The sequence below is a fragment of the Chanodichthys erythropterus genome, chromosome 15 (genome assembly GCF_024489055.1).
Source record: "Chanodichthys erythropterus isolate Z2021 chromosome 15, ASM2448905v1, whole genome shotgun sequence".
Lineage (NCBI taxonomy): Eukaryota > Metazoa > Chordata > Actinopteri > Cypriniformes > Xenocyprididae > Chanodichthys > Chanodichthys erythropterus.
This window is the reverse complement of record NC_090235.1, coordinates 18292027-18318894: the sequence shown is the minus strand read 5'-3', so window position 1 is coordinate 18318894 and position 26868 is coordinate 18292027. Positions and strand designations below refer to the sequence as shown.

Sequence of the window (26868 nt, the reverse complement as noted above, 5' to 3'; positions counted from 1 at the left end):
GGGCGTGACACAAGTATTTTGTTACTGAATGATTCAGCGTTTTTGAAGGAATGCTTTAATGAACATTCATAAAGACAGCCTTTTTTATCTTTTCCTGAATGAATCAGAGACTTTGAATGAGTGATTCAATTGTCATGTGTTTTTCTGAATAAATCAGTGTTTTTGATCAAATCAGTTGAACGAATGATTCAATCATATTGTATAACAGTCACTTCTCGCCACCTGCTGTTGTATCGCTGTAATAATATGACGGTATTTATTTATTTAAAAGGGCACTCACATCAGGATAAAATAATTTGCACATTTGTTCAGTTTTACATACATAATGAGTTCGATTTTAATTAAATAAAAATAAAAATAGCCGATAAATATTTCACACCACGCTCATGAAATGTAAACCATGATAAAAGGTTACGGTAACATATTTATATTCCTAAACAAAGTCAGTTTTTATTAACATTTGGCTCGAGTGTTAATTTTGGACCCTGACAAAAAAAGTGAGCCGGAATTTACAACGACCGACACTACAACCCTGCCCGTGGTGAGGAATGTGAGTGGAACACATTTGATTAATGAAATATGGATCTCCTGCAGGCATGATCATCACTGGGACATAAATCAAACCCCAGGGCAGATCAGTGAGCGTTCGCTGCCTGCGTGGCTGTAGTAAAGCACAACGTGAAGAAATTACAGGAGTCCTCGATGTTCCACTTCTTCAACCTGAGGTGCTATAATATGCAGATATCAATAAATAACGAATCACAGTAGAACTCCAGGGTGTGTTTATATGACTTGTTGTGATTAAAACCGGAACGTATACGGTTACGGTTCCCCAGCGAAGCCACATTGTTCTCTTACAAAGACAAGACAGCAGAGCTTTGTGTAGAACCTCATCTGTTAACAGATGTTTCTCAGCGTGCCTTTTGAAACTCCCCGATGCACCCATCGAAGCGGCGGCTTAAATTACAGAGCCGTATCAATCCAGAAAAAAAGGAAAGAACACCATTTTCTCCCGAGTCCACTGAAGAGATTTCCTCTAATGTGCTCTTTTCACTGGTTGCTATGTGAACCAATGGGACCACAAATCTCATCTGCTCATCACGATGTGGATCAATAATGAGAAACCGAGCAGGCGGCACATATTTTGGGAAAAGAGGGTCCCATTGTTCTACATTAGACATTTAGTCACAGATGAGGCTGTCTGATTACACTTGCTAGATTTAAACGGATCGCTCCTGTCTTGGAGAACGTTCCTCGTGGGGCCGTGTTTGATATAACACCCATTGCCACTTTTTCCATATTGCCTTCTTGGAGAATGCCAGTGTGAATAGATATGACAGATATTAAAAGAGTGTTTTTGATGCCTTGCATAGAAATTAGATATAGCTTTTAGTGGTATATGATGCCTAAAGGAAGACTGTGAGTAAGTAAATAAATAAATAAGGTCAAATAATCAGTGTTAAGGAAAGTTACTTTTAAAAGTAATATGCTACAATATTGCATTACTTAGAAAAGTAACTAATTGTGTTACTAGTTACTTTTTATGGAAAGAAACACGTTACATTACATTTGTGTTACTTTTCTCACTTGGTCTGGCTTGTTTTGTTTTTTTAATAACAAAATAACAAACAAACAAACAAAAAAGTTACATTTTTTGCCAAACATAAAGGCCGTAAAGTAGTGGCAGTAAAGTAGAGGTAAATAAATGGAAAAACAAAGTAACTTGCGTTCGAAAATGAACTCAGATATTTTGTTGTAAATTTAAAGTACCTCACTCATTACTTTACAAAAAGTAATCTGATTACGTAACTCGAGACACTTGTAATGTGTTACCCCAACACTCAAATTAATAATATATTTAAAAAAAATAAAATAAAATATTTTTATTTAATTCAAAATTATGCTATTCTATTCACTTTATTCTTTGGGAAATGAATAACAGGATGAAGGTCAGGAAGGTCAGGAGGTAAATAATGTAAATAATGTAAATAATGACCACATTTTCATTTTGGGGTGTACTATCTCTTTAAATGAATGTCATTTGGTGCTTTACATTCAGAAATTATATTTTTTATAACTCTGAGTGGAATTTAGGATTGTAATATGAAGCCTCCAGGAAGTTCACCCCATTTGGGATGGATGGATGGATGGATGGATGGATGGATGGATGGATGGATGGATGGATGGATGGATGGATGGATGGATGGATGGATGGATGGATGGATGGATGGATGGATGGACTTTTTCATTTTGGGGTGTACTATATCTTTAAATGAACGCCATTTGATGCTTTCCATTCTGAAATGATGAATTCATAACTTTGAGTGGGATTTAGGATAGTAATTTGAAGCCTACAGGAAGTTCAGCCCTTATTTGGGTGAAGAGGTGAGAGGTCTGTACAGCTGTACGATATGAAAACTTCAGTGAGTTAGCAGTCGTGAGATGTGGGCGAGAGATCCCTCTGCCTCTGAGACACTGAGCACAGAATGAGATTAGAAAGAAAGATTACACCTCTCCTTCTGCCTCATTCCAGCAGGGACCATCATCACCAGAAAATAGCACTTAACTTGACACATAGTACAATCAGAATCATGCTCACCATAGAGACTCTATTGAACTGGGATAAGACTATGAAATATTAAAAATGAAGCCTGTCAAAAATGTTAACCAAAATAATGCATAAAAAATAAATAATTAACACATTTAATAAGGGATTTTACACCCATCACCCTACAAAAATACATATTTGACAGCTGTAATATTTCTCTAAAAGCTAAACAAGGCATTTATGGTTTGAGAAGAGGGTTTTAGTTTTAGACCAGGCCTGTTTTCTTGCAGAAAGAAAGACAGTGACAGAGATGGAGAGAAAGAAAGACAGACTGTCCTTGACAGCTAGGTGTCTGTCATGCATTTTTCACATAAACTGTGAAATGTTCTCTGCTTTCCGCTGTTCCTGACACTGAGAAAAACAAGTTAGCTGATGCAGAGACCTTCACTGAAATCTACAGCCTATTGAGGGTTTTAAATGTTTGCAATACTGCACAGATGCTGTTCAATAACCATTTAGACCATCATTGCACATCACAGTGAAAGTAACTGTGAAATGAAAGCTGTGAAGAAGTTTCTCGAGCTTTGGATTGCAATAAAGTATTTATATATATATATATTTTATATATTATATATATATTATATATATATAATATAATATATTATATATATATATATATATACATATATATATATATATATATATATATATATATATATATATATATATATATATATATAATATTGTTTTTCCCCCAATGTCATTTTATGTCATAAACATGTTTATTTGTTTTATTTTTTACCCTAAATATCATAAATACATCCTTAATATTTCTATATTTGTATCCCATATTTTCAATGTGGACTTAGCATGGTTTATTTAAATATGTGGTTAAAGCATGTGATATACAACATGCAACCAAAGCATTTAATCTTCCTAAATATGAATATGTTACAATATAATGGTATCAATCTAAACTTGTGATATACGAAACAGCCATCACTTTTTATACAAAGATACAATTAAAATAAATATAATTTCAAATTAAATATACAGCGTGACTATAAAAATTTCATTTTAATAGTCTAATAGTCATTCCAGACTATAAAATGGCAGTAAAACTAAATTAGAGGAACATGTTTTCATTCATAAATCATAGTTTCATTATTTGAAACTACTATAAAATGAAATGCATTGCTCTTGTCATTTTAACAATGAAAAAAAAAAATAAAAAATGAGTTTGGTAGGTTTTAGTTATATAGCATAACAAAGTTGGATTGAAATAAGTCGTTATACTGCTTGCCAAACACTGTGGCTGGTCTTTTATCTACAGGAGTTAATTTTAGTGCTAGTGCTCCTGCTGACAGAGCAGAATAGATACGGACCCAATCTTGCTACTCGTTTTATACTATATTAGAAAACACACACACACACACACACACACACACACACACACACACACACACACACACACACACACACAAATATTTGAGGCAATGCAGGCAAGGTCTTTCCTTCTGTTCATAAATAAGCCTGAGCCAAACATGCAAGTGATGTTCAGCACCATGGAGAGCGATACTCTCTCACACACCACATGCTGGGCCCAATTCACAACAGTTGCACGTAAAAACCCTGCATCATTCACCAACCAATGCAATCCAGTCGCTAAATACGAATCAAGCACAAATATATTCTATTATCATTTTTAATAGTTAATTAAAAGATTGCACTAACACTATTGGATGAGATCAAAGCTTGATAACACTTTATTTCAATTAGAGTATTAGTAGACTGTTCTGCTTAAAGGGGTCATGAATTGAGAAATCAACTTTTCCTTGAGCTTTTGTTATATAAGTGGTCATCGTACTATAAGAATATCACTTAAGTTTCACAACTGAAAACTTCCTTGTTAGTCTAATAAAAGCTTTTATTGACACCAGACCCAGCGAACGACTGATCCTGGAATGTGCTTATCTAATAGATAGGTGAAACTCCACCTCCGCAGGAGAAAATAACACCTACTTCATCATCATTAGCTCCGCCCACTGGTGTGTCAGTGAGATGAGGAGGAGAGAAGAGCGATACAGGACTAAAATAACATTACCTTTCAAAGCATCCTAATGCAGGAATATGGTTATTTATTTTCAACAATGTGAATGTCTCAGTTGAGCTTTATTTATTTGTATTCGGTACATTTCACTGTGGATTCTTTAGTAAATCAATCGCATTTCGGGGAAAACAGACTTTTACGATATGAACTCGACAGTAATGCAACAACATGTCAGTAACTGTGTTCATTCTAATGCCTGATCTGATATTAATGATTCATGTACAGTCACATGATCTTTGTCTGTGTGTCAGTAAATCAAACCAGAGACTAAACACTCAACTTCATGTTATTTCTCTTAGTAGGATGAAAATAATCTAAATATAATTTAAACGGTGATTAAATTATATATAGAAAGCGATTGTATGCTCCCTTTACAATCGCTGGAGCTGTCAATCAAACAGTGCGAGTTTATCAGTGACCAAAACTCATTTTATTCAACAAATCTCTTAGTTACATCACATTTGCATTGTTAGTAATGATGAAAGCATTCGTTAGTGTGCAGAAATTGAGTTTCAATGACGAGATCACTGCTTTCATGAGCTCAACAACATGTCTGTGATCAACTACATGTTCATCACTGCAACCTTTCATGCCACGATCTAAATATAATGCTTTTCACGATTAGTTAACCTTGAGAGCTGTAATAGTAAAAATGTGCTAAAAGTTTTTGAGAGAGTAATACTGAGCTATTTTATATGCAAAGATGTCAGCCAATCACAGCAGTGGGCGTTTACACTGAAGTCTCACAGCAGACACGCCCCTTAAAACAGAGCGTTCAAATAAAATCAGGGTAGGAAAAATGCCTTTTATTTCTAAATTATGACCATTTTTGATGTTCAAAACATACTAAACTTATAAGTGCACACCAGGAAACATTAAAAAATAATAAAACAATGACCCCTTTAATATCTGCTAACACTTTATTTTGATGCTCCCAACAGACATTCTACTAACTATAAGTAACTTTGCAATTACATGTCAGCTTATTCTACTAACCCGAAACCTAACATATCAGTCTACTTATACTCTAAACAGAGTTATGTAGCTGCAAAGTTATTTATAGTTAGTAGAATGTCTGAAGTGGACTAAGTGAAGCTGCTTTGAAACAATGTGTATTGTGGAAAGCGTTATATAAATAATGATGACTTGACTTAATAGCACACATAATTTCACCGTATAAGCATTGAACATGTTAGGAAAGCTCAATGAAGTGCCACATAACTATCCTTTAATTCCCCCGCTCAGCTGCCGACACATAACGGCGTTCGCACGAGCAGGTGTTCTGGAGATGCCTCACTAAAGGCTGATGATGATGATGATGATGATGAAAAACAGCCCTGTGCTCTAATGAAGGCCACGGTGTTGTAATGTCTAAAACAGGTTGGAAGGTAAGTAAGGATCATGCACCCTGTGGAGCCCAGCACAGCGCCTGTAAATACTTTCCCAGCCCTCGCATTATTGTTCTCGGGGTGAGCCTGGGCTAATGTTGATTGGCTCTGTTTGTGCTGATGTGCCATTTCCCAGCTGGCTAGCCTTGTTTTCCAGCTCACTTTGATGGTGAGCCAACAGTGACAGAGCCTGCGTTCTTGCGCCTGGAAGAGCACATTTTAAAAACTGGGCCAGTACACCGTGCATCTTGAGCCACCTTAATTGTTTCAATTCTGATCATCTGTGTGCTGTAAAATCGCATAACCAGAACGACAGTCATGGGATTATGATGGAAGCTTTCCTGAAAAATTATGTTTCAACACAATGACCACTCAGTGCAAAAACTGTGCAATGTGCATCTCACAAATGTGACTTTCAAATTAATTTTTCATGTTTGCTGTAAACAAACATTTTTTTGTGAACAGAAATATCAGTCTTTTTGGAGCATGTCTGTGCAAGATGTGGCTGTTCTAATTTTAAATGTTCTCTAAACTGTGTCTGTGATGTTACTCGAGGCAAAACAGAGGAGCAACGGAAGCCCAAATGTGTAAGGGAAGGTGAAACATGAACATTTGTATAAAAAATAGAATGGAAATAATCAGAAAAAATCAGCTATATATAACCTCTCTGGGTTTTACAAAACACAAACTTGAAACTGTTGAAAGCACAGCGTGATGTAAGGTTATGAGCACATTGCAAAAAACAATAATATAAGGGAGGAAAACACACACATACATAAAGTACACACACTTTCACTGTCACACACTGGCTGGAGGCGTTGATAGGACTTTAGGACTTCAGGGAAGCATGGCGGAAGAATGAATGTGAAAGAGAGCGACGCTTATCGCTGAACTGCAGCACCTCTCAGAAGGAACTCAAGGAATGTTCCAGAAGCACAAGTGCAAAGTGACTTTGGAGGAAATGGAGGAATGCAGACAGCTGAACTGATGAAAGTGTCCTATTACAGCACTGCACTGACTTCATGTTTCCTGGACCTTCAATATTTCAAATTATGCTATCTTTCTATTCATAAATAAGCTTAATAAACAGTATTTTCACTATATATATATATTATATATATATATATATGCTGGATGCTAGTGTTATGAACATAATTGCTTCTTGACAGACTTTGACTCAGGCGTTTCAGAACCACCAAAACAACATTTGAGATGCTGTGATGTGATTGGTCCACTGGTTAGTCCAGTTAACCAATCACATTCTCCATTGAGGCAAAGTCACATGAGTTTTTTTGTTGCACATTGAGGGATTTATTCGGTAAAAAAGTGTTTCCATGGTAGTTTTTACAGAAGAGGATTAGGGCCAAGTAATAATAAAAAATAAAACCATCTCAAGATTTAAGTCATTATAATGCAAGATTTGCAACTTCTAGAAAAAAGTTGAAATACAATGTTGAGAATACAATCATTAATTTTGAGAATAAAGTCATTGTGTCTTGAGAAAAAAACTCAAAACATTTTATTTTGATTTCATTTTAGTTTTTTTCTCAAGACACAATGACTTTATTCTCAAAATTAATGATTGTATTCTCAACATTTTATTTCAACTTTATTTTTCTCGAAATTTAAGGTCAACAATAAACTCACTAAATTTTGAGAATAAAGTTGTGTTGATAAAAAGCTTGTTAAATTTCTAGAAAAAAAGTCAAAATATAATGTTGAAAATAAAATCATTACATTTTTTCTCAATTAAAAATGTTGACTTTATTCTCAAAATGTAATATTTTTTTTTTTTCTCGAAACACAACTTTATTCTCAAAATTTAGTGAGTTTATTGTCTACGTTTTATTTGTTTCCATGCATCATTTTTTTTTTAAATGCAATATCCCAAATTGTGAATAAAAATAGGGTGCAAATTTGATCTGCTACTAATGATACTCGATTCGGTTTTACTTAATTTTTATTTATTTTTTATTAAAACATTCTATCTTCTTTTCTGTGGAAATGTTTAGTAAATGATCATCAGAGCTGTCAGCACATGCCCTGCGTCCATTCTTACGAAACATCATAAATTGTGCAGATTTCTTCAGGGTAGGAGAGCTGGTGTCTTACATCAACTGATAAAATGAACACAGGCCAAATCATGTTAAATAGTCAGCAAACACAGCCTTTCCTGAAGCCAGAGATGTGTCAATGAGGAGTGTGAAAAGCCTCTTAATTCTGAACAAAAGACTGCCTGTGTGTGTGTGTCTCAGTCCTTTAGGGAAAATAAATAAAATCCAAAAATGATTAAGGACGTAACAATTGGAATAAAGCATTCTCATTTAAGCTATAATGAAATATTCAATGGCACAAAGATGCTGTGTGTTTGCAATCTGCCGATGGATGCAGGCGGCCAAATAGTTTCCCAGCATAATAGTTTTGTCGATGCAGGAAAATATTGAGTCCTGAGGCTTTGAAGACTGTATGAACTTTGTCCTCACGGACTTCCCTCAGTCCATTACTAGAAAGGCTATGAAAGGAGGATTTGTTGATGTTAGAGAACTAACAGACCCATTTTCAGTCTGAAACATTTTTTATTATGTCTTAACTGCATCCACTGAAACGATTTTGCATACAGTCAGCCTTTTCCCCTTTCAAACATTGACTGTAACCTCTTGCAGCTGGTGGCCAAACTACCTTGAAATCACTTTCATGATTTTTTTTTTAATCAGTCAAGATATTTTCATGATACAATATATCTGAATTTTACGATTTACTGTGCATAAATTTGTTCTTCAGCCCCTTTTCAAGCCTGCCTCAGCAATTTGAGTTCACCTCAGCCTTAAACCCATGATTCCATGAAGACCACTCTCTCCATCGGTTTATTGACAATCCACAAACTGAATACAGATGAAGGGCTTAAGTGTCCCTCATTATGGTTACATGGAGCCTGTGCTCTTTAGGAAGTTAGTTTAAAGTTCAAGTACTGCAATCTCCTTACCGACAGCACCAGTGGGTTCAGTTCATCCACTCCTGTAGCAGATTCTAAAACATAATCATGATACAATTATAAACATACACACAACATATGGGCCATTTACAGAAACATTAGATATCAATGTATATGCACTACCATTCAAAAGTTTGGGGTCAGTATTTTTTTGTAAGATACATTTATGGAGCAAAAATGCATTAAATTGATTGAAAGTGACTGTAAAGACATTTATAATGTTACAAAAGATTTCTATTTCAAATAAATTTTGTTCTTTTCAACTTTTGTCCACAAAAATATGAAGCAGCACAACTGTTTTAAACATTGATAATAACCAGAAATGTTTCTTGAGCAGCGAATCAGCATATTCAAATGATTTCAGACGGATCATGTGACACTGAAGACTGGAGTAATGATGCTGAAAATTCAGCTTTGATCACAGGAATAAATGGCATTTTAAAATATATTAAATGCAGATGAGCATAAAAAAAAAAATCTGTAAAAGAAAATATCTCCTTTTGCATTGAATTTTGAGCGCCGTAACTTTGCAGATGCTGTTTATGCTCAAACAGCAACATTACACACTAACTAAAGTTAAAAAAGTGAAATCACAATCAATCACCCCTTAAAAGTCCAATGCGCAAATTATGAATGTCACTTTCCAAAGGTCAAAGGTCATCAGATCAGATTTAATTGCATTTCACATCAGACACTTCAACTTTACAAATGATTGAGTTGTTAAAATCCAAGCTTAAAATGCTATTCAAACTATGAATTAACATGGTTTTCCATGTGTCCTTTTACTTGCCAAATGGAGCCAAATACTATCTGAAACTTGTGCTTTTTTATCCGAACTCCTGCTTAAAATTTCTTGCAGAATTCACTAAAAATAACAAAATAACACCAATGTCTCCCTTTGTGATGACAGATCTAGGAACCTCACAGGATAAAGCCTACACCAGTAAATTTGACAATAGTGACTGTCACACTATTTTAGCTTCACAACAGCTCATAAAATAAACATGAGGGTCTGACTCATAACAGGGCATATTTGGGCTATAATTCCACATGGTAGTCTGAGTGTAAGTGATTATTTATGATTTTATTGCCACCCACCCCTACCATAGCTCTGGCTCCTGAAGTACACTGTTGCAGAAATCCTTTAATTAATGTATTGGGGGCTTTGGAAGAACAGGGATGTCTGACTCAAAGAGGCAAATTAAAAGCAACGAAGTGCAGAAGGCATGTAGTGTCTGACATTAAAGCCGTGCAGCATGGATGTCATTACATATGGAGACTAGATCAATACAAGAGAAGATAAAAAAAGAAAAGCCTTCAAGCATGGCAAACAACTGGTGAGCATTTGCACAGTATTTCAGCAACCTGTTGGTGTGTGTGTGTGTGTGTGTCAGTGAGTGAGAACTACCACTGAGAATTGCTGTATGTATGAAAGCAATCACACTGCTGGAATACACCTGCCTTACACTGTGACGGCAGGGAGTGGAGTTAAAGTGGAATAGGACAGGGTAGAAAAGAGGCAAATATACAGGGGAACGACGGAGCCATGGAGCAGCTCTGAAGGCATTGTGCGCCATCTCCAGCTGGAGCACTTGACATTTAAACTAGGGTCTGGAAATCCCAAAGGAAAGGCTCAATATATCTTCAGATTTGTGCGAGGGGGCTTGAATAAAAACATCAGCATGATTCAACATTAAGTGTGCAGCCTCTGCAGGGTTGACATTTGCGTTTAAAGACATAAGTAATCCCTGATACTCTCTGAGATATTTGCCATCCCCACACACAAGGACATGTGGATATGTGAAAGGTGCCACATTTGATAATAATGGAGGAATAAAGGCGTATCCTACCCCATTTTTAGCAAAAAAGCATGCACAACAAGATTTTAAAACTATGGGTTCCTTCACACCAAAGAGTCCCAAGGCGCCATTGACTAATTCAGAGATTGGGTTCATTTTTTTTTTTTTTTTTTTAGGATAGAAAACAATTCATTTAGCTATCCAAACTTTGTAACATTTAAAAATGAGCAACAAAAATATTATGTAACATGAATTAACAAAAGATGTAGGTCTACATCTTTGAATTAACAATAAATAATAATGCTTCAAAAGAATCAAATGAAAAAACTCATTGATAAAGACAGTCACTGTTTAGTTACTGAAAGAATCACTCATAATGACAGTCGCTCTTGGCCCTGTCCCAAATGGCACCATAAACAATTCTGTGGAGCTTGCTTCAGTGCAGGTTGAGCAAAAGTACGCATCGAGGACGCATATTGCCCGCAAAGTGTACTCGCGAACACCCTTCTGAAACCTAAAATGACAAATGAGACACACTACAGTCTCGTAGACTTCACATGGAGCCTTTGGCAATTGCAAGTCCACAAGTGCATATGAATTGGGCCATTTGAGACAGGACCTCTGTCTTTTTCCTAAATGAATCAATGGCTGCAAACGATTCAGTTGAATGAATCGCTCATAAAGACGGTAACTTGTCGCGGCCTACTGATGCAACAATGTACTATTCATCAAATACCGGTAACATCCTGTATTACCTGATTAGTTTCCCCACCTTAAAGAGTTAGTTCACCCAAAAATGACATTTCTGTCATTAATTCTGTCTCATGTTGGAACACAAATTAAGATGTTTTTGATGAAATCCGAGAGGTTTCCGAAACACCCATATGCAGCAACGTCACTGTACCTTTTAAAGCCCAAAAAAGGTAGTAAAGACATCATTAAAATAGTCGACCTGACTGCAGTGGTTCATCCTTAATGTTATGAAGCAACGAGAATACTTTTTGTGCGCAAAAACAAAACAAAAATAATGACTTTATTCAACAATTTGCATGCATGTGTCGTGTTGCACTGTGTTTACAACGTAAAAAGCATAGGAGACTGACAGGAAGAGAAGACATTGTTGAATAAAGTCTTTATTTTTGTTTTGTTTTTGTGCACAAAAAGTATTATTGTCACAAAAATATTGTAATGTGTTAGGGGTCTTACGGGTGTGGAACGACATGAGGGTGAGTATTTAATGACAGAAATTTCATTTTTGGGTGAACTAAACCTTTAATGCATTCACATCAGGGACACAAACCTATGAGAAAGTTTTGTGAAAATTTTGCACGGTTTAAGATGAAGTTTGCTTTTATTTTATATTTTTGTGTTTTTTACTTGTTTTGAACAGGTCTTAACGTTAGCCGCTAAATTCAAATTTATAATTTAATATCTACATTTAAGATCTAGTTAATGTTTATATAGATCCAATTAAGTGGTATCAATTGCTACTCTGTGTGCAGATTATAATTATGCCACGAGAAGCAACAATGAGCATCTGCGCGGCGCTGTATAGTACATACACAATAGATAATAACAGTCTGTGGAGTCTCAGCGGTGGTGTGAAGCAACTAAACACACAGACTTGGGAAAAGTCACAAATTAATGTAAATAACAGGTCAAATTACACCTTTCACTTCACATGTGTAATTTTTAGAACAGCCTAATTTTATCGGGTGCGAGAAACAATGTAAAGCGTAGGAGGACAGGCAGAGACTCTGCGTCTTGAAGAGGACCTGATCCAAGAAAACTTTAATGAGACCACAGATGTGACTTCCTCTCATTGCCAGAAATCAAATTATCACAGTAATCTATGCACGGTCATGGCCGCTACCTTACTGATGTAGGATGGCGACTCTTTTGGCGGGTTTTATTAAGAGGTGAAGCACTAGTTCCTGTCACCACTCTCTCAAAATTGCACTGCAAGGAAAAGCCAATTAGCCAAGGAGCCTCTTAGAAAATGAAAACGGAGTGTTTTTCATTCCTAATTATTGGTCGTATCAGCAAAGTAATTTAAGAAATGCCAAATGTCACAACAGGTCAGTTGGGAAAAAAAGGGCTACTGGAAGAGAAAAAAACGTTATCTCGTATTACAAATAATACTTACAGTGCAGCCCTTTACTTTATGCAACCACCAGCATTAATTATACCTGCCAGAATCTGTAAAATGTCAAATGTTCTCTTGGTAATTAGAGGGGTTTGCGTCTTCACGCAAACTAGCAGCGAAACCCTTTATTCTTTCAGACGTGCACACACACTTGTGTTGGTGTGTGATTTCGCTATTGTTGTTATGAGATGCAGATACTGAGCTCTTATCATTTACTTCATCTTTGATTCTACTAGTAGGTTTATTATCAAACACAGCAGTGCTCCTGCCTGTTTGTTGGCATTACACCGACTGACAGGGGTGTAAAGCGGGTGCACACTGTGCAATTTGTTCTGTCTTGACTCTTTTGCGAATGCTGCTTGTCAGATTGCACGATACGATCCAAGACTGATCCTGGTAAAGAGCAAAGTCTGTGTGATAGCAGTGGTTTTGTATGTCAGATTGCATGATATAGGCTACATTATTGATGCTTATGAAATAGTAGCCTACCACACAAACCCAACCATCAGCAAACGTTATTGTTATAACAGTATTTAAAAGAAAAAAATACATTTATTTACACATATTTGAGAATTTGAATATCAGATCTATTAAAGGTGCAGCAGGAGATCTGGGAAATGCTAACGTTAGCCTGCTAGCATTGAAAGCATACGATCCCACCCTCCCTGCAAATCGCCGTCCAAAGCCATAACATTACAATAACAATGAACGTATACAACTTAGAGAGCTTGTACCTGACTGCTGCAGATTAATTTCAGTGTTGATACTTTTGACATGGGAACGCATTTGGAAACGCATTTCGTTTTGATTCGGTAGGAACTGTAAAAGGTGGCTGCTATTTGTTTGTGGTGCTCATGACTAACGTCTGTCTTAGCATGAAACGCGTGATGACGTATGATGTCTGCGCGAACAGGGTGCGTGACTAGGTCTGACCGATATATCGCATGCGATTGCCACGCGCATTTCGTCAGTAAAGCCGGTTCCCTGATTGCCGCTAAATCGCCATCACCTGCTTTCAAATGGAGCGGCATTTAATAGACAGAGCCGTAGTTCACTGACAAGCCACGCAATATCGCATTCATTATCGAAGGCGATTCATCTGCGATATGAACGCGATATTGCGTAGCTTGTCAGTGATCTACGGCTCTGTCTATTAAATGCCGCTCCATTCAGACTGAATATAAAGATTGGATGAATATTTTATGGTCCAATATTTTACGTTTAACATAGTGTGTGCTATCAGGATATGAGACTTTCAACTAGTATAAAAAAAACCTTTAACCAGTTTAGGAATATTTTGAATACAGCGCCTATGAAGTGTCATGTGGCAAGCTTTGTGCGTCACATTGAAATAAGAATGCGATGCGTTCTAAAATAGTTTGCATTAAAATATATGCATTTCAATGAAAATATGTTGTTTTTGCGACAACATATAGTCTATATCAGTCATGTTTTATGAGTGACAGATATTTTTTGAAGAGCTCTAAAAAGCGTGAAATGGACTTTTTTTCCCTGTCTGCTGCCTTTGATGTCACAACCCATGCACTGGAAAGATAGTGCCTCGTCCTGGACATGTTCTTGTGGTAATATTGAATCCAATAAAGCATGACAAAAAACAAAAAACAAAACATACATTAGTGGGAAACGTATCTAACCAGTAAATATGAGTTTTCGTTTACCCAATGCTAGAGCTTACACAGTGTTAAAATATATAAAATGAGTTAAGTTTCTGCCATTAAGCTCCATCTTGACACTGGCCTAGACTCTGGAGACCGATATCTGGCTCTGCGGCTCTGCAGGCAGATGTATCTTGAAGATGAGAGTAACTGTGTTTCCAGAAACCTGGTGCTGACATCATAATTACAACACAACCTGCTCATCCTCTCTAGCTATTGATCGCCTCATAGTTGAGACATGTATTCTGGTGTGTTCTCTAAAACACAGTGTATTTAAAGCACTGAAAGTCCATTAAACCTTTTAACAAGACCAATAATATTATTCAATGAAACCTCACTTACTCAGATAACACTACAGTAGCTTTGTGCATACTAGCTTAGCCAGACAATAGTAATAAATCATAGTGCAATTACACATAGTCATTATAACTGTCCCTCAGCCAGTCCATCTCGACCTTTTGAAGCCTGTTGAAGCATATAAATTCTGTTTTAAACAAGAGGTTGTTCTTTCCTCTGTGCTTCCAAAAATTGTCCAGCATTAGATTTCAGGTACTAAAGGAAACGGCTAACAGCTGGAACAAAGTCAGCCTCGTTTCACACTGTTCAAGGCATGAAGCCAAGCTCTTTACAACAATACAGACTATAAAAAGTCCCCATTCGACCAAAGTAATATTTTAAAAGGCCACAGAAGATCAAACAAACCTCCTGCCTTCAGATATACTGCCATGAAGTTAAATCATGTGACACAGACCATGTGACATGGATGACAATTGTGTGTGTCCCTTTAAATGCAAATAAGCTGCTGCTCCCGGCCCCCTTTCCAGAAGAGGGAGGAGCTTTAACAGCTCAACAACAACAAAGCTGGAGAATCTCACGCAGTGAGAGGATTGTCAGTAACGGTGTTCAGCCTTACATTGTTCAAACCGGAGTCGACACTGATGGAGAGACTCAGGAAAAAGTTACTGTACAACTTTGTGACTGGACGTTTCTGAATGGTTAGTGGATAAATTTATGTAGTTGCTGTGGAGTTATTCCCAACCCGGGAAGAAACTTGTTGTAGTCCTTAAAATGCGATTTCTGTGAAAGAAAGTATCTCCATTTGAGCGTTGTAACTTTGCAGATGTTGTTTATGCTCAAACAGCAAAACACTAACTAAAGTTAAAGAAGTGAAATCATAATCAAGGACCCCTTCAACTCTTGTCCATAGTGCATGCATAGTGATGATGAATCTTAATTATGGAGGTAATAAGCATACCTAATATCAACATTCACAGCATGCACAATCAACCATGTAAAGTGAAGGACCGTAACTCAAAATCTGGTTTTAAATCCTGCTGGACTAGAACAAATGGTCTCAAGGTGACTTTGACCCAGGTAAAACTGATGAAGTTGCATTTTGCATATCTCAAACTGCATGGACACGCTCCCAAAATAGCACGCAGTAATTTAAAATGTTTGCCATTTTAATTAGATTGTGCTCTGAGATTGCGTTATCTGATGAACTTATGGGGGCATCGTGATTCAGCGACATTTGAGCCGGAACAGAGTAGAAAAGCATTACATAACAAACTCAGTTTGTTTAAATAGGTTATTCTGGTGCTACAATCCAGGAAGCAGCTGAATGGCACCTGAAACTTGAAATAGCAATGCTTCAAAGCGCCTCGCTCAGCGGAAATGCTAAAAACTCTTTACGGTTTATTAAACAAGACAGTGTGAGATATATTTCTAAGAATTACAGTTCGCTTGGGGCATCTAGTATTTTACATGTAGCAAAACATCTTGGGTTCTGTTGACTGTCATAGTCACAAGCATTATGATATTAATATTGTAGTGCAGGGAATTCTGGGGGGGGAAATGGGGTTATTAATTTATGGAATCATCTATTATGACAACATGGCAGGCAGCTGCGTCCTTCGCTGTAGCCAGAAGCCCAGGAACGAAAGGTCAAAGGGTCAAGCTCGTCCAGATCTTCGTCCAGCTGTGTCCTCTGGCCGACGACAGGTATCCGTGTCATTCTTCCTCCATTAATGGCCGCTACAAAAATATCACTCCAGAGGTATAAGACGAACTCAAAGAGATATTATTTATATCTGCTGTCTATGAAAGGGAAACAACATATGTGAGGGGAACTGGAGGGAGAAAAGAGTAAATGAGCTTTGAGGAAATTGGCAGAGATTCTCGGCATGAGGCAGCCCCGATTCCAGGGAACCCAGATCGAACTGACAACTCAAACAAGAGGCCCACCATGAGCAGCAGTCATGAACAAGCCTCCCTTGTGGAACAATGAGGCCGCAAATATATCACTGACTGTACTAAACGCATCTCGCCTGAGAACAATGAGGCGGAAGGAATCAAACGAGAACGCCGCGGTGCATGCGACCTGCACACAAATTCACAAGGCAAAAGGTCAATCGTATAACGCCGCATGCTCCCGCCTCCTCTGAATCATCGCCATTGGCTGTCGTCGAGGGACGGTGACTCCTCTCTGTCAAGCCAACGCACTTCAGAATGGACTTTGATGTAATTTCTTCATTCACAGAAGTTGACCCATAAAAGCCTGGCTCTGCACTGTGTTCATCGACATTCTGATGAGGGCAGAGGTCTAGGTCCAACATCTCTAGGAAATTTGCCAGTCTTTTGGTAAAAATAGCACTCTACAGCCGCACACAAACATAAACATGGATTTACTGGGTCTAGTTACGGTCTATCACCCCAGTGCCTTTGAATATAGCCAGCTAGTTATGAAATACATTTAGTTAAAGGGATAGTTCACCCCAAAATGAAAATTTTGTCATCATTTACTGACACTCAAGTTGTTCCAAACCTGTACGAGTTTCTTTCTTCTGTTGAACACAAAAGAAGACATTTTAAAGAATGCTGGTAATCAAACAGTTGACGGTTTGAATAGACGGAAAAAGAAAAAAAAACACTTTGGATGTCAATGGCTACCGTCAACTGTCTGGTTGTTGACATTCTTTAAAATATCTTATTTTGTGTTCAACAGAGGAAAGAACAACATGAGGGTGAGTAAAGGATGACAAAATTTTCATTTTGGGGTGAACTATCCCTTTAAAGAACAAGCACCCTGATCAAATATTACTCCAGTATGAGTATTGCTTTTAAATTTCTACTTGAGTAAAAGTCCAAAAGTATTTACTTTTGCATGTAATAAAATATCAAACATTAATGTACTGATAAGGATTACCGGACATTGTTTTTATGCTATTTGATATACTCTATTCCCTTCCTCAAAATACTCTCTAAAAAAATTAAAGAAAAAAAAATAAATAAATAAATAAATCAGATACTCAATAACAATTTAACACAGGTAATGCATTTTGGGAAATTAAGTGTTACAATCCATCCATCTCTAAACTTTAAAACAAAAGCTTTTTTAAGCTACAAACACTGCTATCTGACTTAAAATTAAACTTTTAAAGGTGCCCTTGAATTAAAAATTGAATTTACCTCGGCATAGTTGAATAACAAGAGTTCAGTTCATGGAAATGACATACAGTGAGTCTCAAACTCCATTGTTTCCTGCTTCTTGTATAAATCTCATTGGTTTAAAAGACCTCCAAAGAACAGGCGAATCTCAACATAACACTGACTGTTACTTAACAGTCGGGATCATTAATATGTACGCCCCCAATATTTGCATATGCCAGCCCATGTTCAAGGCATTACACAAGGGCAGCCAGTATTAACGTCTGGATCTGTGCACAGCTGAATCATCAGACTAGGTAAGCAAGCAAGAACAACAGCGAAAAATGGCAGATGGAGCAATAATAACTGACATGATCCATGATATCATGATATTTTTAGTGATATTTGTAAATTGCCTTTCTAAGTGTTTCGTTAGCATGTTGCTAATGTACTGTTAAATGTGGTTAAAGTTACCATCGTTTATTACTGTATTCACGGAGACAAGAGTCGTCGCTATTTTCTTTTTTAAACACTCGAAGTCTGTATAATTCATAAACACAACTTCATTCTTTATAAATCTCTCCAATAGTGTGTAATGTTAGCTTTAGCCACGGAGCACTATGAAACTCATTCAGAATCAAATGTAAACATCCAAATAAATGCCATACTTACGCGATTAGACATGCTGCATGACAAACACTTTGTAAAGACCCATTTTGAGGGTTATATTAGCTGTGTGAACTTTGTTTATGCTGGTTAAGGCAAGCGTGAGCTCCGGGGGAGGGGAGCATGAGATTTAAAGGGGCCGCAGCATGAATCGGCGCATATTTAATGATGCCCCAAAATAGGCAATTAAAAAAATTAATAAAAAAAAAAATCTATGGGGTATTTTGAGCTGAAACTTCACAGACACATTCAGGGGATACTTTAGACTTATATTACATCTTTTGAAAAAACGTTCTACGACACCTTTAAATAATAGTATATACATTTTCCTTACATTCAACTTGATATTGCAAATCTGCATCCTGTTTGAACATGAATTTAATTTGAATTGAGGTCAAATTTAATTTAAATTCAGTAATTTAATTGGAATTTAAAAAGCATTCAGTTCAATTCTGAATGGGGCACAACCCTGATAAAACTCCTACGGTTTTGAATGTAGTAAAGTAAAAGTTTTCCAAAATGAAAATACTTTATTTACTCTGTAAGCTGTACTCTATCAGAGTAAAAATACTGTCCACTGTTGAACACAGCGCTCCTTAAACCTTCACTCTCACAGCAGTACTAAAAAGCGAGCAGCTGCTGAATACTGCAGCAGTACAGATGTATTCCAGCATGATGAAAATGAACACCGCTCTTCTCTCCTTTTTTGACACTGCGCCTGCAGTAGCAGTTTGTAAGTGTGCTTGTGAATGTTTATAGGTGTGTAAGGACTGAGCAACTCTGTCACAACAGGTAGAGGCTAGAATGAGTTGCAAAAACAGACAGCTCCACGCCTCTGCACCTGAGCCTTCCTGACAGACACAGGGCTCCAATCAGACCATGTTTCCAACACAGCTGTCACCCTGGAAGCCTTTCACTCCTCTAAGGTCACGAAAAATACCTCAATGTGGCTGTATATGCTGCAACAGTGCTTCGTTTATTTTTCACATTGGATCAACTAACATAATTTGATTCAGTCCTTGCTGAGATCCAGCGAGAGCTTTTATACAATGTTTAATAGCCTCTGTTAAAGAAAATCAGTTCTTCTAGGTCAACATAAAATCATAGTATGAATAACAGTGCGTTTGTGTGCACTTGTGAAGTAATTCATGCACCAAAAGCCCTTTACAAGCAGTGAGGTCGCAACTCAGCCATCACTCATGTAGCCTACCATTGTGTGACAGTACTCTAAACATCATCCAGTTTGTTATTCTCTTCCTTGACACTCAATTACAAGCTATGGCTGAAAAGGTGGTAAACAAGACCATAGATCACACTAATGAAATTATTAGTGCCCCCTGCTGGCCCCTAATAACAACACTCAAGTTACAAGACCACCATGGAAGCTGCATGGCATGAGTGCTGTTGGTTTGTCGATGGACTAATAGTAGTATGCATTGCATGTGCACACACATTTTGATTGTTATAATTGAAATGCATCATGTGGTGATGTTCTGGCAAGGTTCTCTCAAACATTATTTCAGCAACATTAATAGAACGTTCGTACAAAGTTATTTGCTCTTTAATAATGTTCTCAAAATGTCAGCACAAAAACATGTTTATACATTATTCATGGAATGCTTTTGGATGTTCATCTAACATTATTTACATATTTTCAAAATGTTTAGAGAACATTCAAAAGTAGCATTTCCTTATTATTTGCAATTTGATGAAATGGAATGTTCTCTTAATGTTCGCATAACATTTGCGATTTTTGATTTTTGAATTTTCAAAGAACATTCAGATATAAGTTAATTGGAATGTTTGCAAAACCTTTCTATAACATATTTTTGGTAGACGCCTGGCTTGGCTAAGCACAGTTAATAACATTAACACCGTCTGACAATCCCATGCATAATTCACTAATGAAATACATGGGAATTCTGTGTGACTGGCTTGAATCTGAATTTCCTTAATGGTGTATCCCAAAATGTTGTTTTTCTGCAGTGTGACCTTTAGGGATTTCAGGTTATTTCTCTGGACACGTAGGTAATAATTAAAATGCAAAATGAGGCTGGGTATATGCTTGTAAACATTCATACATCATGCACACCGCCAAGCATCAAACGCAAGGAAAAACCTAAGGCATTAAAATAGCTGGCAATTGCAATTGCAACATTCCATCCATTTTATTCCTCACATTAAGTCATCAAAACGAATAACCAGCAGTTAATTCACACCTAAATCAGACACACTTATGTATCTATCTAACCATCTATCTAACTATCTATCTAACTATCTAACGTTCTATCTATCCATCTATCTATCTATCTATCTATCTATCTATCTATCTATCTATCTATCTATCTATCTATCTATCTATCTATCTATCTATCTATCTATCTATATAGATAGATAGATAGATAGATAGAAAGAGCAATTAGTTGTGTTTCTGTGCAACAGTAAAATTTCTGAATGTTTCTGAGTGTTTTTGAACAAATTGGTTCAGTGAATGATTCAATGATTCACTTGTTTCATTTCAGAATGGATTCCAGAATTGTTTGACTGAATGATTCAATGAGTCACTCACAATACAAACACTTATCGCCACCTACTGATGTAATGTAACCTGCAGAAAATGAATATTTTCAAAATTATATTATTTCTAAATCAAAAATAATGCAAAAGAATCCACAGTTTCATATCGCTAATAAATGTTTGAGGTTTGTAAATTAATTCAACATTAGCAGGTTTGACATCATGTTTATTATTCAATATTATTTCATTAGCATAATAAATATTCATGGTCTGTATGCACACACCATTTTATAGGCAAATGTATTGTTTAGACCCTATTTACACTGCATATTTAGCTTTTTAAATAAACCGACATCAAAGACCTTTCTCTTAAAACATCATCCCTTCTGAAAATCCATCCATCTGTCAGTATCTTTTTTTTGTACTAGAAGCTGTTTAACACTTCAGATGTAGTCAAGTACAAGTCAAGAGACCAAAGTAAGTGCGAGTATTTGTGCATGACTAATGCAACGCTGATCACCAGGAGCTATTAAGGAGAAGAACAGAAGATAGTCCAGGGAAAACTATACGTGATCCACTGAGCATCCATGCAAAGCTTTGTTACTGTGAGAGAATCACTCCAACTCCCGATCGATTCTGCTCAGGGCGGGAGAAAAGGTGATGCATATCCAAGTAGCAACAGTATGGTCTGCAGCAGAAGAACAATTCCGGTTTAACATACCCCCTTCAGATGTGGTATTCATGACCCTTTATGTTCATTTCACACGTCCACCGACAAACAGAAACCATCTAATTGGATCCATTTTATCAAGGTTACTCAATTTCCCACGAGACACAATTCTAACCTGAGGGCATTGTGCCATTAGTCAACTGACAGGGGACACTACAGAAATGTTACATGACAAGCCTCACGCATGCAAGCGGCTGCAAGAAATCATCCTGTAAGCAGTTCATACTCACAAAAACAACCTTAAAACATGCTGTTTGTAGGAGAGGAGTTCCTAAAATCTATTTGACTACAGACATCTGGAGACTTTAATGACCCTGCTCTGCACCTGGCTCTTCAACAGCCATGCTTTGCTCATGAAGATTAAAAGCCTCTTTCAGACGAGGCAGTGTTACACAGCGGCAAACTGTAACATGCTGGATTTTACACTTGTAAGATAGGGCACTGATCCCAAGTATGATGCCTCTTCCAGCTATTATCTGTCCCCTCGGGACTTGTCCTCCAGTGGGTCTGTATGTTAACCACTGAGTAGACATATTTGGCTTCTAGCTAGTGACCTGTGGTCAGTTTATGGCAACTAATTCGAGATAAGTGAGATTGAAGTGGCTGTTGATAAAGCCAAGCAAACTACACTCTAAAAAATGCTGGGTTAAAAAACAACTCAAGTTGCGTTGAAAATGAACAAACCCAGCGGTTGGGTTAAATGTTTGCCCATTGTGCTGGGCAGTTTTATTTAACCCAACTATTGTTTAAAAATGACTATATGTCTGGCTTAAAATGGACCAAAAATAGGTTCAGATCAGACACATAATTACTAGAGACAACAATCATATTTAAAAGGTGAACATTTATTAATAAGCAATTTAATAAATGTTTACTGTTTAATCATTATTCATTAAACTAATTTCCAACATACTTTGGGTTCATTTTAAGCAAGCAATACAGTCATTTTTAAACAATAGTTGGGTTAAATAAAACTACTCAGCAGGTTGGGCAAACATTTAACCCAACCGCTGGGTCAAAACAACCTAATTGTTGGGTTTGTCCATTTTAAACCCAACTTGGTTGTTTTTAACCCAGTATGGTAGGTTTTTTTAGTGTTTTTTAGTGACGTCACAGCAGCCTTAGACTCCTATATATTAGTTTCCCCCAATAAATTGTGATTTATTAAGCAGCCTTTCAGAATAAACAAACTGAAAGAGCACTGCTGTTTTGTGAAATTACATAAGGAAATAAACAAGACTTTGAAATTATGTACTAGACTGCTCTGTTAATGAGAACAAAATGCTTCCATTATTCGACAGTCGGTCCATTTATTCCTTCACTTTCACTTCATTTTGTTTAAGATTTTAAGTTGTCATTGGTAGTTCCTAAAAAGCAAAAAATGTCTGTACAGAATTTAAATGTTATAATTTATCTACTAGATATGGCCCATACACAGTAGCTTTCTTCAAACTCAAGGCCTCTTAATTTCAAACTATTTCACCTGAACAGTATGCATAAAAGTACTAAAACACAAATACTCAGAAAAGGTGTCTTTGCTGCAAAAAAATGAGTAGAGATGAAGCACGTTTATATTCAAATCTACCACCTGGGCTGGACTCCTGTGGCCTCTAGGTCGGCAAATTTTTAATTCAGCACCAGTAGAAATAAATGTGCATAATTAAGTTTAGTCCTAAGGCCTGCTGATGTTAAACCAAGAAGCATATATCTACAGTCCACATCCCTGCCGGGGGGAACATGCTTAAACCAGCCTAAAATGGTTTCCCAGCAGGTCGTGATGGACTAGTTTGCTGGTTTCAAAGGGAGTTTGGACACGCCAACCAGGTCAATCTTAAGGCCATCAAACCATCATAGGCTGGTTTAAGATTTCTTATTTATTAATTAAGGTCTAATGAGTCTTCATGCTAAGTGTTAATTAATTTATTTAAGTACATCAAACAACTGTACGTCAGAATGACTCACTGGATAGCGCGCGCTCTCTCTCTTCTCTCCAGCAGTAAGGCAGTGATATGAGGTCTAGATCGCATTAATTATCCTCAGGATCTCGTCACACTGCCACCACGCGACGGGTTATCAGCCAACAAGACTGCACCTCGCACACTTTACGGACACCGGTACTGCTGCTTATCCACGTCTCCAACACATCAAGCCCTTTTCAGTACCTATTCACCCCGCGTGACGTCATACTTGATTGGTTAAAGCATCAAATATAGTACTGATATAGAATAATAATCAAAGTGTTAACAGCTTAAATGTTTATATCTATAAAAGAATCAGTTAAAATGACTATTTTTATTTAAGGTGGCGGTATAGCTACTATTACTATAAACCGTTTAGCATCAGATGAATCAGCTCGATGCGAATTAAAATGCTAGGCAGGTGGTAATGACCAAGATACATCAGGCAGAAGTGCTGCCCAGGGGTTTGCCTCCACCCTACTAAATTCAATCAAACTGCAAAGGTTTTTTTTTTTTTTTTTTTTTTTTTTTTTTAAACCCAGAAACCCAACTGCACGTTTCCAAAACTTCTCTATCCTATATATTTCATTTTCCACAGATAGATGAGAGCTCACACCAAGCCTCCTCCAATTAAACCCAATGAAAACGCCGAGGATGTTTCAAACCTATATCTATGCGATCAAAGTGTATATTGAGACGGCGTGCAACAGTTAAATTCCCCAAATCAGGGCTGATCAATAGGCGTCCAGACGCGTCAATCCCATCGCGAGATGCTGTGTGTGATGGTACATTGGTGAAATCTTACGTTATCCAGCCAGTTCTTGGTTACTTATAGACTAAAACATGTGTCAATGGTGCATTTTGTTGGATGTATACCTGGTACACCTAAAGGAATCGTGATTTTCTTTCCATACCCCAACCAATCGAGCTGCGTTACCCGAAAATAAGCACTCATAACACGCGTTCATTTGAGATCCAGTAATTAGCTGCTTCCTTATGTACATGAAACAACCCTGCATGGTGTTAATATCTAAAACAGCTCGGATAAAATTTCTCTCTGACTTTGTGATCCATCATTTAATGACCACAAGCAACTCACGTATCCGCTCGAGCATACTGCAAGAATATTTATTGAGTCCTCGCTCAATGCCTGCATTGAGTAAATGCGCTTTTATTCTCAAGCATTCTGCTGCACGGTTGGCTCTCCTCTCCCTACATCCACTCCAAGCTCGTTCCCATCCATATACATTGGTGCAGAACCTCGGAATAACTCCTCGAGACTGTCGACTTACCTCGCACGCATGTGACCATCATAAAAAATATCAGATTCCAAAATGTAACTCCAGTTTTAATCCCCATTTTCTTTGCTTGGGAGTCCACCGGACCACATCTAATACATCCTCTCTTGAAAACGGTCAGGAATCCCGTAGATCTGACGCTGTGCCCCTCTGTGTCATCTATGTTCATGTTCACATGAAGGTAGTTGTTCTTTCCCTCAGCCAGAAGCGGAGCGGATCGCGGTGTGGCTCGAAGTGAACGGTGATGCTGGGATCCCACAGCAACCTTGACGAGGACTCAACCATCTCGCCAAAAGGGGCCAAACTCTCTGCGCTGTGATCTCGCTCACCGACTACTATTCACTGCTATTCAGTGTGTGATCTCACTGTTTCATAATTGCACAAATAAAACATTTAGAGTCGAGATGCATTTATGAGTAAATTAATAAAAGCAATGCTGAGGGGGGAAAAAAAGTAAACAGTTTGAGATGGTTTGCTAGTCTCCTAATATGGGCAAGCTGGTATATTGGATGGTTTTAAAGATATTTTAAGCATTTAAATGAGATGAAATCCAGCATTATCAGGCTGGGAGGCCATGGGTAAACCAGCTGAGACCAGCAAACCAGTTTAGGCAAGATGTTTTTGTTCCCCGGCAAAGATCATTGAAAATAAAGTAATTTGGCAGTAGTGCATGCATGCAAATGCTTCATTTGCATGCTTTTTTTATTTTTGAATGTGAAATTAGTCAATTTATCCATTGGACATGCACAGATACAGTTTACTGCTTAAATGTTAACATAATGATGGAAACACATCCATCATCTAAAGACTGCTGTAAGAACTATTCCATGTTTCATTCAGTCCAACATGCTGTAGAGGTGTTCATACTGCAATTTTATTGAGTTCTTGTATCCTCGTTTGAATAACTGTTTTCTTGAAATTATTGAGGCCAACGTAATCTTATAAAAGTCTAGCATTAGTATTATAATCATAATTATTTCCTACGAAAGGCATCTTTGTAAGAAACTTGGCAGTGAATGTGAGATCTAAGACTGGGTGATTGCACTGTAGAAGGACACTCCTGCCATCTACAGGCTGAACATCCAGTCAAATTTCATTCTTAGAAGTGTGCAGATGCTCAGCGTTCCCTCTCTCTCCACTTCCCACGTGCCTGAAACACACACACACACACACACACACACACACACACACGTTTGTTTCACTATATTAGTGAGGACATTGCATTGACTTCCACTGATTTTACATCAGGTAAAGATATTTTCTCTCACCTAACCCAACCCCTAAACCTAAACCTACCAAACACAGAAACATATAAAACGTGTTTCATGTTTCATGGGGGCATTCCATAGACATAATGATTTTTATACTGAACAAACTGTACAACCTACCCATCACAGAAAACTTTCTGCATTTTTACATTTTCAAAAAAAACATCACTTAGTATGATTTATAAGATATTTTCCTCTCGGGGACCAAAAAATGTTCCCAAAAGGACAAGGATACCAGACATTTGTTGTCCCTATAATATGCACTTTGAGAAAGAAGAAACAATTTTTTTTCTTTTGTCAAATCAACTTTAATAATTAATGTAGTTCAGATAACATAATATTTAGA

The 26868-nt window shown here is 37.1% G+C and overlaps 1 protein-coding gene across 1 annotated transcript in view; it reads right to left on the bottom strand.

Moving 5' to 3' along the window:
* The window catches only part of csmd3b (CUB and Sushi multiple domains 3b), a 514670-nt gene extending 489170 nt beyond the window's left edge, over positions 1–25500 (bottom strand). The window contains exon 1 of the mRNA XM_067361816.1: positions 25249–25500. Coding sequence (XP_067217917.1) covers positions 25249–25423 — 175 coding nt within the window. The 5' untranslated portion in view covers positions 25424–25500. The remainder of the gene's footprint in view (positions 1–25248) is intronic.
* Positions 25501–26868: the final 1368 nt, after the last annotated feature.